The 12,949-nt window shown below is 37.3% G+C and overlaps 1 protein-coding gene across 8 annotated transcripts in view; it reads right to left on the bottom strand.

Annotated features, from left to right (window-relative positions):
- The window catches only part of KMT2E (lysine methyltransferase 2E), a 56,209-nt gene that overhangs the window by 30,934 nt on the left and 12,326 nt on the right, over positions 1-12,949 (bottom strand). For all 8 annotated transcript variants that reach the window (XM_032220828.1, XM_032220829.1, XM_032220830.1 and 5 more), the window contains 7 exons: positions 11,907-12,021; positions 10,517-10,746; positions 8,573-8,653; positions 7,189-7,247; positions 5,345-5,517; positions 4,475-4,513; positions 2,595-2,804 (listed from right to left, as the gene is read on the bottom strand). In XM_032220828.1, coding sequence (XP_032076719.1) covers positions 2,595-2,804; positions 4,475-4,513; positions 5,345-5,517; positions 7,189-7,247; positions 8,573-8,653; positions 10,517-10,746; positions 11,907-12,021 — 907 coding nt within the window. The remainder of the gene's footprint in view (positions 1-2,594; positions 2,805-4,474; positions 4,514-5,344; positions 5,518-7,188; positions 7,248-8,572; positions 8,654-10,516; positions 10,747-11,906; positions 12,022-12,949) is intronic.

Below are 12,949 nucleotides of genomic sequence, written 5' to 3'. Positions count from 1 at the left end.
AAAAAAATGGCAAGTCTGTTTACAGCCATGTCAATACAGATTAGTTCCAATATATTGGTTGTTTGTGTTGAAAGTACCATTGTTTCTATCTAAATGATGGGGTCTTCCAGGGCTAAGCGGCTATCCGTTTATATTTATGACAACTCTATTAAAATGCATTACATATCACAATTTTGATTATCCCTGAAATTTGCCACTGCGAAATAGGAGAACAAGCATTCAGAAAATCAACGGAGATATATGAAAGAAGAACCCTATGTGTTGCTTCTACTCTGAACAAAATAGTTTGATAGTCCTTCTAAGACAGTGGCAATTTTGGCCCATGATGATCCCCTCAGAAATTATAGCAACACAAGAGGAAATCACATGCATTCCAAAGGAGACAGGTTTCTGTCACTGCAATTTTTCTGTTAACACTGAGTCTATTGTTTTGTGGAAACAGAGGCCTGCATACACTACCAGAGCTAATAATTGGGATGTGCAAAATATTCTGTGCACAACAGCTGGTTTTTAGAAAAGTTGTGTCTGAACCAAAACATGCCCATTTGGGCTGATTTGTTCCATGGACATGGGAAAAAATGGTGCATGTTCTATTCCAGATAGAAGTGGTTAGGAAGAAGACTCGAGAAAAAGGTACTCGGAAGTTTGGTGGCACAGGTAGAGGGCTGGGACCCCACTGTCTGTGTCTGATAGTAGGAGAAAAAATGCTGGGAAAATCGAGGGAGCAGGTAAGACAGCTACTGGGATGTGCTGGGACATGAGCAGTAGTGGCAACTGAAAGGAGAAGGATCAGAGATTCAGAAGATCAGGGATTTAGTAGGCCAGTGCTATGTTAGATGCTGTGGACAGAAAGTTTGGGCAACTTTTCCCCTCTTTGCTTTCTTTAGATTTTGCCAAAACCTGGAACAATCTAAGCAATTCAGTTCAGCCAAACCATGGCTGATTCAGCAAAACCTTTAGAATGCAAATGCCTGTCCCAAGTTCAAAATCTACATAACAACGTTTGGGCCAACAAAACTTTGTTTAAAATATTTTATAAATATATTTTATTACAATCTGTAAGTAAACATTATTTTTCAATTCTTGGGTATGGGTTTATTGTTTGTATTTTATAAGACTTTGACACCATTGCACCACTGAAAAATAAGCTTATAGCTTTCAATTATTTTTCAGTTCTAGTAGTGAAAGAGATTGGAAAATCAAATCTTTCTTTTGATCAATGTTGTTTAAAACTATATGAAATTGAAATGGCTGTAAAATGAATACAGCAGTAAAAAGGGTTTTGAGGAATCCTTTAATTAAACATATTATTGCTCACTTTTGGTCTCAATTTTTTAAAATTTAAGACTGTGTGTGTTTTTCATATTTATGCTATTTGTCTCATTGAAATTGAGATGGTCACACAGATACTTTTGAATTGTCCTATCTCTCACGGAGGATGGAGTTAATATTCTCTAATTACAAATTGTCTGGGCCAATTACAACAGACAATTGTGTGCCTCACTTTAAATGATCAGGACTGTGAGATTTCTGTGCCACAGAAATGACAGGCAGAAATTCTCGGATCTCAAGATAACATAAGCCAAATAGGGTTTTAGCATGGATATTTTACATTTTAATATTGCTTCTTACTTTTCAGTGGATCCATAAGTTCTGCAATAAATAATTAAAGATGTGTTTTCAAGTACATGGACACATGTAATTGTACATGTCAATTGTTTTCTTCCATCCCCTAATCATTATTTTCATTATCAACATTAACCATAAAATATATGATTGAAATGGCTTTGGCAGAGATAAACACATCAGAATACAGATTCAGAACTTCACTAGGGTTTAAATGGAAATGAAGACAGTGCAAGCTTTATTTTGTAACAAAATCTTATAACATTTCTTGCCAGTTCTTTCTTTTATATCAAAGAAAGAACTGTTCTTAATATTAAGGGAAAACATTTATGAATGAGATGCTGCTAAGCTGACAATGAATGATTGGCTAACCAAACTCACAACTCCTTCTCCAACAATTTCTGCATGATACAAAATGACTGTCAGCTACTGAGAGTGGCCTGAATGCTTTAATTCTCCATTTTACTCAGTATTTTCTACTTCCAAGTTAGAGATAAGGCTATTTAATTTTGCAGCTTATAATAGTTCTGTGGATAATTAGAATTTAATCTTCCATAAAACCGTGAACACTTCATTAATGTTTGTATATCTTAAAACATCCATTTGTAGTGTAGTTATTTATTGTACTCTATAAATAAATAGCAATAGTACTTAGACTTATATACTGCTTTATAATGCTTTACAGCCCTCTCTAAGCAGTTTAGAAAGTCAGCATTATTGCCCCCAACAATTTGGGTTTAAATGGTGAAGTATTTATTGTGATAATTAGAAGTCATCACTGGACACCGTTTTCCACCAATAGTTGGCTATTTTAGAAAGTAAATAAATACATGACAAATAAATAAACAAATGGCTGTTCATAAGGAAGGGGGAAGCCACACCTTCAATATTATACCTTTTTGTATAAAGAAATGCAAAATTTTAATGCTATGTAACATTAAAGGTTCCTTCAATATGCATTCATATACCTCTACTGGAGGTTTGAAGATTGAGTTGCTGGTGACCATCTCTTTTTCATCTCCATTTCCTAATCTCAAAACTATTCGCTGGGCCTCTCTCTGAACACCTTCACTGTATTGATTGTTGTTTGCTTCTTCGTACCGATCCATCCAAGCCTTGATTTTAGTTTCCCACCCAAAGTTTGAAATATCAGAAGGATCAATCTCTGGAGCCGAGCCCTACATGAAAATACAAACATAAAATTAGGGTGCTTTCAGAGCCAGCTGACTCAAAACATCTGTGAAAAACATAATTACCTAATTCGTGCACAAGATGTATGAAACTTAGCAACTTTTTTACAAAATTAAGGGCTCAATGATATGGTCTCTTGACATTCACCATACCTTCCCCTGGAGTTTCAATCAAATCCTGCTCCTGCGCCCCATCTTTAACTGAAATAAAAACCTCAAAGTTACTCTTCACTTTCCTAGGTTTTTGTCAGTTTGCCTGTTCACAGGTTCTTAATCCCACGAAACCCAACTGCTTTAACTTATGGAAGCGAGATTGTCAATACTATGTTATTCAGCTGATCAGTGCTAATGGTCCAGTACAATTGTACACAAATGACAGCATTTCTGTAGTTGCAACATACAGACATTTCTATTAGATTAATAGCAATAGCACGTAGAGATTTATATATTGCTTCATAGCGCTTTACAGCTCTAAGCAGTTTACAGAATCAGCATATTGCCCTCAACTATCTGGGTCTTCATTTTACCAACCTCAGAAGGATGGAAGGCTGAGTCAACCTTGAGCTGATCAGAATTGAACTCCTGGCTGTGGGCAGTTAGTTTTCAATACTGCATTCTAAGCACTGCGCTTGCATGGCTTAGATAGCAATAGCATGCAAGACTTATATACTGCTTCATAATGCTTTATAACTCTCTCTAAGCAGTTTGCAGAATCAGCGTATTGCTTTCAACAATCTGGGTCCTCATTTTATCGACCTTGGAAGGATGGAAGGCTAAGTCAACCTTGAACCGGTCAGGTTCAAACTCCTAGCAGTGAGCAGTGAGTTTGCCTACAATACTGCATTCTAACCACTGCACCACCATAGCTCTTTAATTAAGATTTGGGGACTTTTTTTTTTTTGTGGTTTTAATTTCTCTTAAAGAAGTGAGGTTCAGTGCTAGGTATCTCCCATTTGTTTTGAATATGGCCTGTTTTCCCTCCCAACACATTTCTTTCTGTCCCCTTAAACAATATATGGTTTTTATATGAACTCTACTGTGAGAGGATTTCAAAGGGCATTTAACAACGCTCAGAATTGGAATCAGCCTTTTTAATAGGCTCTTCCTTGGCTCTGGAAAGTCTTTTCTCAGCAATCCACCTCATTCCATCTCTGCAAGTGTTCTACCTTCAGGAACACAAAGCTGCCCTTGAAAGCATGTGTTGTAGATGAAGCTGTCATCTTACAACTATCCTATATTTGGCATCTGGCAGATATGCGGAGTTCAAATCCTCAAATTCCCCAGGCAGCATGCCCAGTGTAGAGAAGATTGGGAATGCAGTCTACACATCTAGCAAGCATCCATACTGGTGAATACTAGTTTATTAACTGCCCTTCAAGTTACTTGGAGTAGCTTAATTGCATTACAGATAATATTCATACATCTCTTATGGTTTTTTGTATTACATAGCATTTACATTGTATCTAATTTTAATAGTGTTAATGTTTTATGAACATTTGATGTTATTGGCCCCCTTAGGCATTAGTTTTAGAAATATGAAGATTTAAAGATTTTAAATAGTATAAAACATAGCTTGACAACCAACCCTCTAGTACCCGTTAATCAATGAACAAAAGAATATAGTGAAATAAATAGTAACAAGAACATAAATGTTTTACCTTAACTCTTGAAGATTTTCTAGAACCTTCACGGAAAGCCTGGAAAAAAAATTACATCAGCATACAAGATTAAAATAAATATTCTCTGAAGGAGGATTCGCCTGAATATATTCATCTTGCTTGAAAGACAAAAATCCTTCTGCGGCACTATAAAGCTGAGCAACCGACCATCAACCTTTCTTTTGACCCCCAAAATAAGTGCTTGGCCTTATTTTCAATACTGACCAGTTCTTGTTACCAATATCCCTTTTTGGAATCAAGTGAGGAGATCCTTCAAACTTTCTTTTTGAAAGGAAGTTCAAAGCTCTGCCTCTTTAATGACCCATTTCTAAATATCAGAGATTATATTTTGGAGACTACAGTATCTAAGAGGTGCTGAGCAACCGACCATAAACCTTGTATTCCTGGCACCTTTTAAAGAGGTGCTGGTGCCATCTCTTCCTTAAGAAGCCATTGCTAGATTCCCCTGTTCTGAACAATTTTCATCCAATCTTCCTCATCCAGAAGCTGGGGTGTTGCAACCCCAGAGGAAATGGACTATCTGGACCCTTTCCAGTCAGGTTTCAGGCCGAGATATAGAAACAAAACAGTGGCAGGATGGAGGTGATGGCCCTTACAATATCATTGATCATGGCTATTCTTTTGTGATGACCTAAAGAGGGGGGGGGGCAGTTCTGTGCTGGCTCACCTCCTTCCCCCAAGGCCTGTCCCAATTGGTGTGGGAAGGGAGTGAGAAGTCCAGCTCATGGCCTTTGCTTTGTGAGCTGCCACAGGGCTCTCTCAACTTCTTTTTAACATTTACATGAAACCACCTCCATGAAGGCAGTTTTAAAATCGATATATCAAAATCAGCATTAGATTTTAGCTTACTTTTTTACATTTTGTGATGGTTTGCTCTTTCTCTCCACTTTTTTTCCTTTTCTTATCTGTGACCTTTGTAACTCGTGTAGCAGTTAGCGTAATTGTAGTTGGTGTATGTTGAAAAGCAGTATATAATTCTACAGGAACTTCATCACCACTTTCTGTTGCACTGGTATCCCCATCTTTAAAATACAAACGAAAGAGGAAATTATCTCACGGTACTGAAATATTCCATGAATTAAAATCGTAGATTGTATAAACTATTAATTCCATATACAATTATCAAAATTTATGTAAAAGGAAAACAAGGAGTTGATAATATTAACATTTATTTGATCATGGGCTCCAGTGACAAAAAAATGTTTAGATTTGTGGTTTCTTTAAATTCAATAAAGCTTCAATTTTTCCAGAAGCACTGAAAGATTTCCATATACTGAGCATAGTTTATATCAAATTACCTCTCAATTATAAATTCATATACTTATGTAAGTTTTAACCCAAATGTAAGGGTTCTCTTCTCATATTGTATTTAAAACAAATATTAGGATGCAAGGTTTTAGACTAAGTATAACAACTTGGAAAAAAAATGACTACAGGAAAATATGTTTTACAATAGTTACAATCATACTAATACGATAAAGATAATGTCCTTTCAATTAATGGGGAAACTAATCTTAGTCAACAACTTTTCCTAAAGGTAAGACTTATTCTTTTAGATTCCAAATAAATTGGAAACATTGGTTATCATTTGTGTTTTCTTCCCAAAAGGCCCTCTAATGCCACTGTAAACTCATAATGCAAAAAGTAATTAAAAACAGGAAAGGGTATCATACACATGGTGATCTTTATAATAAAAGGTCACAATCAACTTCTAATTATTAGTTGCTTCACTGCCTGTAGGAACTGTCAGCAGAAGTCAAACAAAACAATTAGCAAAGAAGTAAGGTCTCTTTTAGCATATGCAAATGTCTCTTCTGTGTCTTCATCAGTTTCTCAAAGGCTGTGTTAAATTTATAAGTGGCTTGCAGTTTGGAAATATGTATTTTGATTCAATCATATATTTTATAACTCTAAAAAAAATCTTCCACTATTGAAAAAAAATCCCTCATTATCCATTATAAGAACTAAGCCTATTTCTTCCTAAAGCAGAAAAAAATGCAGCAACATTCATTGAGCATATTTAAACACACCACAATATTCAGAGAGAAACATAAAAAAAATAAACCAAATCTGACCTAGAAAGTTATGAGATGAGGCATGCTAACTATTATAGCAGCTTTTACCCCTGAAGAGAGGATATTGCCAGATAAGCAGATTTGGTATTTCCCCATTTCAGGATCAACCGCATATAAACCTAATACTTCATTTTGCGGCAACATTATATAAGAAAACACACCAAGGTGTTTAATGCCATTTTATTCTATTTGGTTCTGACTGATTCCTAGTTCCTGTATTTTGTCATTACTTTTGCTCTGTATTTTATTTCTCAGTGTTGTAGCAGAGTGTTCAATTATTGGAATAGTTGACAAATATTGCAAAATAAATAAAGGAACTAATTTTACAAAAATTGGTTAAAATTAAACATTGTCCATTTGTTTTAGGAAGGAAAATATTCAAAAGTTCTGTAAACAAATATTGTTAATTTATTTGCATAAAAGCTGGTGAGTTATTTGCATACAAACAGGTTTTATTAGCAAATAAAAACATTCCATCTATACGCTATTAAAGGATGTTTATTTTTTAGCAAAAATACAAGACCAATAAGGGGGGAGTGTCAACAGTAACAGAGTGCTTGGGATCCATGTAATTACCAAGAACAAACTTTAGAATTTAATGATTTTTTTTTTACCTACCTGACATATTTTCTCTTTTTCTACGCTGGAGCAACACTGCTCTTTCCTTATCTAAGCTCCTTTTAAAAATAGGGAAAAAAAGAAACTGAGTAAATATTAAGATTTTGAACATCAAGTTTTTTAAATGAATGGTATATGTGTATTAAATGTAATAAACAATTAAAATAAAAATGGCTGTATCCACTCACCCTACTAATTAATTTATTTTTGCTGTTTGAATACTTTAAAAAAAAATTGGCAAATATTGTGTGAAGAGAACCAGAGGAAATGTATCAAATTTTTAACCTGGAGCTCTCCACTCTGGGAATTTTATACTTGGTAGAAAGGATCAGTTTCAAAGCAAAGAACTTAGCAATGCAGTGACATCTAAATCTTTGCTACTTTAGTATTCCAGCTTCATATCAGTGGTGGGTTCTGGATCCCATTTCAACTGTGTGCAGTATCGCCCACATGGACGCGCACAGCGCACACATGCATCGTACCTGCCTGCGAGGCCTCCGCGACGCTCTAGCTGCTCGGTGGAGTGTTTCGCAGGTGCCATATGTGGCATGTGCAGAAGTGCCAAAGGATTAAAGGACAGGTATGGAGCTCGGGCGTGTGGGCCCTCCGGAGCACCGTACCGGAATGGTACCCGGTGCTCCAGCATGCCCGTACCAGAACGTACCGCCTGCAACCCCCACTACTTCATATGTAAAGAGACAGACTAAACTCCCTAAAGTAGTGATGTCAAACTCGATTTCATTAAGGGGTCACATCAGGGTTGTGCTTGACCTCATGGGGACCAGGAGGGCGTGACCAGGGTGGGTGTGACCAGCTCAATGTCACCTGTGGTGGCCCAAGCCCTCTGCCAGTAAAAACGGGCTCCCGAGCTCTGTTTTCGGCTGGGACAGCCTCCTGCAACCCTTAGCCAGCAAAAATGGGGGGGGGGGGGGATGCGCATGGCCCTCCCGAGTTCTGTTTTTGCTGGCACAGGCATCGCGAGCCAGTCCTTCTCTGTTTCCAGAGCAACCCCGCGGGCCAGATGTAAGCACTTCACGGGCTTTGAATTTAGGCACCCCTGCCATAAAGCAAGATGTGTATTCTGACAATATTCAAAACCTAGACTGGCTGTTTCTTGTAACACAGTAACAGTGTCTATATTGCACTATGGGTATTAAATATCAAATCTTTAATTCAAATATCATTATGAAAAAGGACTATTCTGGACACCCCTTTTACTGAACGAAGAATGCCACCTTTTAAAATAAATTGTACTTGTCAATATAATATTCAAATGTATTACTATAATGGAGAAGAGAGGTTTTGCTTCATCTGCTCATATTTTGTCCATGTCTCAAATCATATGCCAACACAAATAATATATTTTCAATTATCTACCACTTACCTAGGCTGGCAACGCTCACAAAGGTATGTGTCAGGAATATGCTGCCTATCAATCCCCATGCAATCAATGTGCTGCCAAACACTTAAAATAAAGAAAAGAAGAGAATACAGTGTTATTTTCATACTTTTCAAGGTTTAGATAGTTCACTCAAGTTTCCTTGTGGCCAAAGAAAATTAATTTCCCTAACACCTGCTATCACTTGAAATGTAGTGAGTGTTCAATTATTGCTTTTTCAAATAATCTCCTCTCTAAACAACGTAGCCAATGCTACATTACTCTCTTCTGAGTGTTTGGATATCCTGCACGTGGCTTGTTTTGTTTCTGTAATTCCTCTAAAGCCACAAAGCCTTGCAGAAGGCATTAGCTGATAAGCAGCAGCCACAAGTTTCAACCCTCTGCCATTGGCCAAAGCCAACTGAACAGGGCTGGGATGATGATGATGATGATGATGATGTGTGTGTGTATATTCATTCATTCATTTTTGCCTGGCTACTTTTACTATTGTTTTTACATAATTTGTTATGAAGAAGGTAGCAATGTTACTGTCCGCCTCTGTGTTGTGCTTTTATTTTCAGACGGAATACCAAATCTGAGTTTATAGTCTGCACGTGTATTGTAATGAATATTGTTGTACTCTCAAATGTGGAAATAGTCAAATGCAAAATTTATGGCTTTGTTAATATGTTTAACGTATAGGCAGGTTGGCAGAGGCAACATATGTACATCATGAATGTTTGTTTGGAAGAAGCATTAAGACAATTGCCAGGAAAGTATGTTTTTGCTCTTGGTCATAGGCTGTATTAATGTGACTACATGGCTACACCTTCCTTCTAGATTTATTCTAAAGCTATTTGTAGAAGCAGGTCAGACTGCAAAAGCCATTCTTAGCTGTGGCTTCCTTTGTTTGCTCTGGTAATTTTTTTAATGTTTGCTTTGTTTTATGTTGGCTAATTCTTCTGCAGGTGGGATAGAAGGTAGCACTCAGCATGATCCTCTAGGACAAAAGATAACAGCAATGAGCTTTATTTCAAGTTCCCACTGCTTGGACAGAATGTTCTGATGGGATCATTTTATTACAAGCTAGGTACAAACTTTCTTTCTTTCTTTCTTTCTTTCTTTCACGCACTTGCCTATTCTTCATTTTTAACAATATGATCATTCAGAAGGTTACACACAGATACTTTTCTGGATGGCAGTTTCTCCAATAAAACCCACATTTGCAACCTGAAGTTTCGCTAATGTGTGTGGGTTTTTTTTTTAAAGTATCGCCACCAGGATTTCCCATTACAGTGCTCTGAGATTTTAATTCAACTCCAACCATGTCTGTAAGTCATACAGTACCTTTAGAAGTACACAAGTGACACTAATAACCAAGATTCTACAAAATAAAGCTTTGTTCATTAGCAACAGCAATAGTGATTAGACTTATACACCGCTTCACTGTACTTTACAGGCTCTCTCTAAGCAGAGTCAGCATATTGTCCCCAACAATCTGGGTCCTCATTTTACCAACCTTGGAAAGCTGAATCAACCTTGAGCCAGTCAGGATTGGATGGGATTGAACTCCTGGCAATGGGCAGAGTAAGCCGGCAATACTGCATTGTAACCACTGAGCCGCCAGGGCTCCTATCTACTTATCACCCAGTGCCTCCTGCTTTACTGTGGGGCTAACAATGAGTTCTGTGCTATGATCCTCAGCACGATCCCCACTTGCAGAGTGACTCTGCTGACTTGATGGCCTCATCCATCCATCCTGTGTGCAAAATGGTGGCCAACACAATGACAAAATGGTGGTGGCTTCTATTAATGCCATGTTTACCAAATGGCCTACATACTTTGTTAAAGGAAGGAAATCTCACTGAGCAACCAGAGGGCCAGCAGAGCTGATAGTAATAATACTGGGTAGGAACATTTCAAAACGCTTGTGCGTATGGACTATTTTACCTGCATTTGTCACAACAGATCATATAGCCATCGTCATGGGTGAATCCACAAATGCACCGAGTTATATCAGTGCCGTAGCTTCCATCCTCAGATGTGCTGATAGTAGTAGCACTGGATGTTTCATCAAAATTTGGAGCAGTGTATATGCCTACTTCATTCTTGCTTATAAGAACTGAAGGAGGCGGCGATGCTGGGGGTGTTGGAGGAGGACGAGCGCCATAATTATGGTCCTGAAAAATTAATTACATAAAATCATTCATATTTTCATTAAGACCTTTTTTTTAAAAAAAATCATGCATAGAATTATAAACCTGGCCTTTTCAACATTTCTCCCACCAACTCAACCTCACTCACGATCATGTAAACAAATGTGTTTAAAACCTCTGAAGCGAATTAGCTTCTTTTAAAAAGTAAATGCATATTACTTTATCCATTCTGACACTACTAACAGAGGTTTTATAATGTTGATTTCTTACCCATCCTGAATAAACAAAATCTGATTATCATTAATATTTATACCGTGGGAAATAGTTAGGCATCACAAAACATGCTGCTGGGTAAAACTAATTACAAACCAGGGTTGTTCAATTATTACACAACATAAGATCCTTCAATGCAGGATTAAAATCTCCACTTTTCTACATAGTTATAGTGATTGGTTTAGGGTAGTATTTACAGAGAAGAAAAAAAGGCCTAATTTATCAATTCATCACTGCAAGCAACTATTTTATAGGATGCTATCTTAAAACAAAGAGATATGATCAGATTATTGTGCAATGATAAAGCAGCCAAGAAAATTGTGCCAAATTCTATTTGAGCACAAGACATAGCAGTAATGCATGTTTAAAATGGACTTGAATTGATATTATTCTCAGTACTCCAAGTTGCTGGTTCCTTTACATGCAACTGGAGACTTTGTTGTAGGAAAGCTTTGCTGCGTTTTAAAGGAAAATGTAACTTGTTTAAGGGCATAACAATCAAAGGAAGTATAATGTCGAATAAGGCAGAGCTGGCTTTTTTTCTACTGGCCAGAGTTCCTGCTTTAATTGCTGTAGGACTAGGTTTGCAAGATCAGGCTAGCCAAGGGCATAACTATTGTGATTTTAGCTTCAGGTTTATTTATAAGTCCAATTCTATTATTCAAGAAAATTTAGTAAAAACAGTAATAAAAGCAATGCCGTTTAAGAAAGAACAATGACAAAAATAGATAGAAATTGTAAAAATTGTAAAGAACCATTAAAACCAACTTCTTTTCTAATGACGTTGAGAGTTGGGATATGTCAGTGAACTATTTTCATATCAAGCCAAACCAACTAGCTAAAACACAATTAAATGTCTGGAAACTTAACAAGGACCTAAAATAAAGGCTTAAAAAAAAAGAAGAACATACCGCATAAGGCAAACCAATGTAACTGTGTGAATGATGAGAGCTGTTATTATATAGTTGGTGTGGATAACTGTTTGACTTCTCAACTACCACAGGGCTAGCTTCTACAGATTCAGGTCTGAAAAGCAAGAAAGGTGGATAAACATTACAATTTCACATTCAACGGCTCCTGCGTGTGTTTCTCTCTTTCTTATTAATGCAGCATATATAACAACTGTGAAAATGTATACAATACAATGCAGAGAAACATTCTGAAGGAACCTACTGAAGAAACTGGGGAAAATGTTGCTTATGTCACTCATGCCAAACTGCCACTGAAGCACACATACTAGCAAGTGAACACTGTATGAATTTTAATAACACGGACAATGTTGTACGACACAACACAGCTGTACCAAAAATGATGGCAAGGCAGAGAGTACATTAGCATCAATAATCCTTATTGTTTCTGTGATCACATATGAGACGTAGGAGTCATCCCATATGTTGCTAACAGTATCTGAAACCCCAGTAGTTTCCATCAGTGACATCTAGTGGTAGCATAAGAGTAGTTCCACAAATTCCCACAGAAGTTGATTTTTATTTATTTATTATTTATTTATTTATTTAATTAAATTTATTTATATGCCGCCCAATCCCGAAGGACTCTGGACGGCTTACAAAAAATAAGAAGAAAAAAAAACACATAACGAGAAAAGAAACAGTTTAAAAACAGCAACACCCTCATACATTCATTCTAATCGGGGCTGGACCTCAACAGTGAGGTCAACAGCCCCAGGCCTGGGGGAACAGCCAAGTTTTTACAGCTTTCCTGAAGGCCATGAGAGTGGGTATGGTCTGGATCTCCGGGGACAGCTGGTTCCAGAGAGTCGGAGCAGCCACAGAGAAGGCTCTCCTCCGAGGGCCCGCCAGCCGACACTGTCTGGCTGACGGCATCTGAAGGAGGCCCAATCTGTGGGATCTTACCGGCCGCTGGGAGGTATGTGGCAGCAGGCGGTCTCAAAGGTACTCTGGCCCTAAGCCATGTAGGGCTTTAAAGGTGATAA

This window comes from Thamnophis elegans, chromosome 7, assembly GCF_009769535.1.
Source record: "Thamnophis elegans isolate rThaEle1 chromosome 7, rThaEle1.pri, whole genome shotgun sequence".
NCBI classification, from domain to species: domain Eukaryota; kingdom Metazoa; phylum Chordata; class Lepidosauria; order Squamata; family Colubridae; genus Thamnophis; species Thamnophis elegans.
This window is presented reverse-complemented; position numbering and strand designations above follow the sequence as displayed.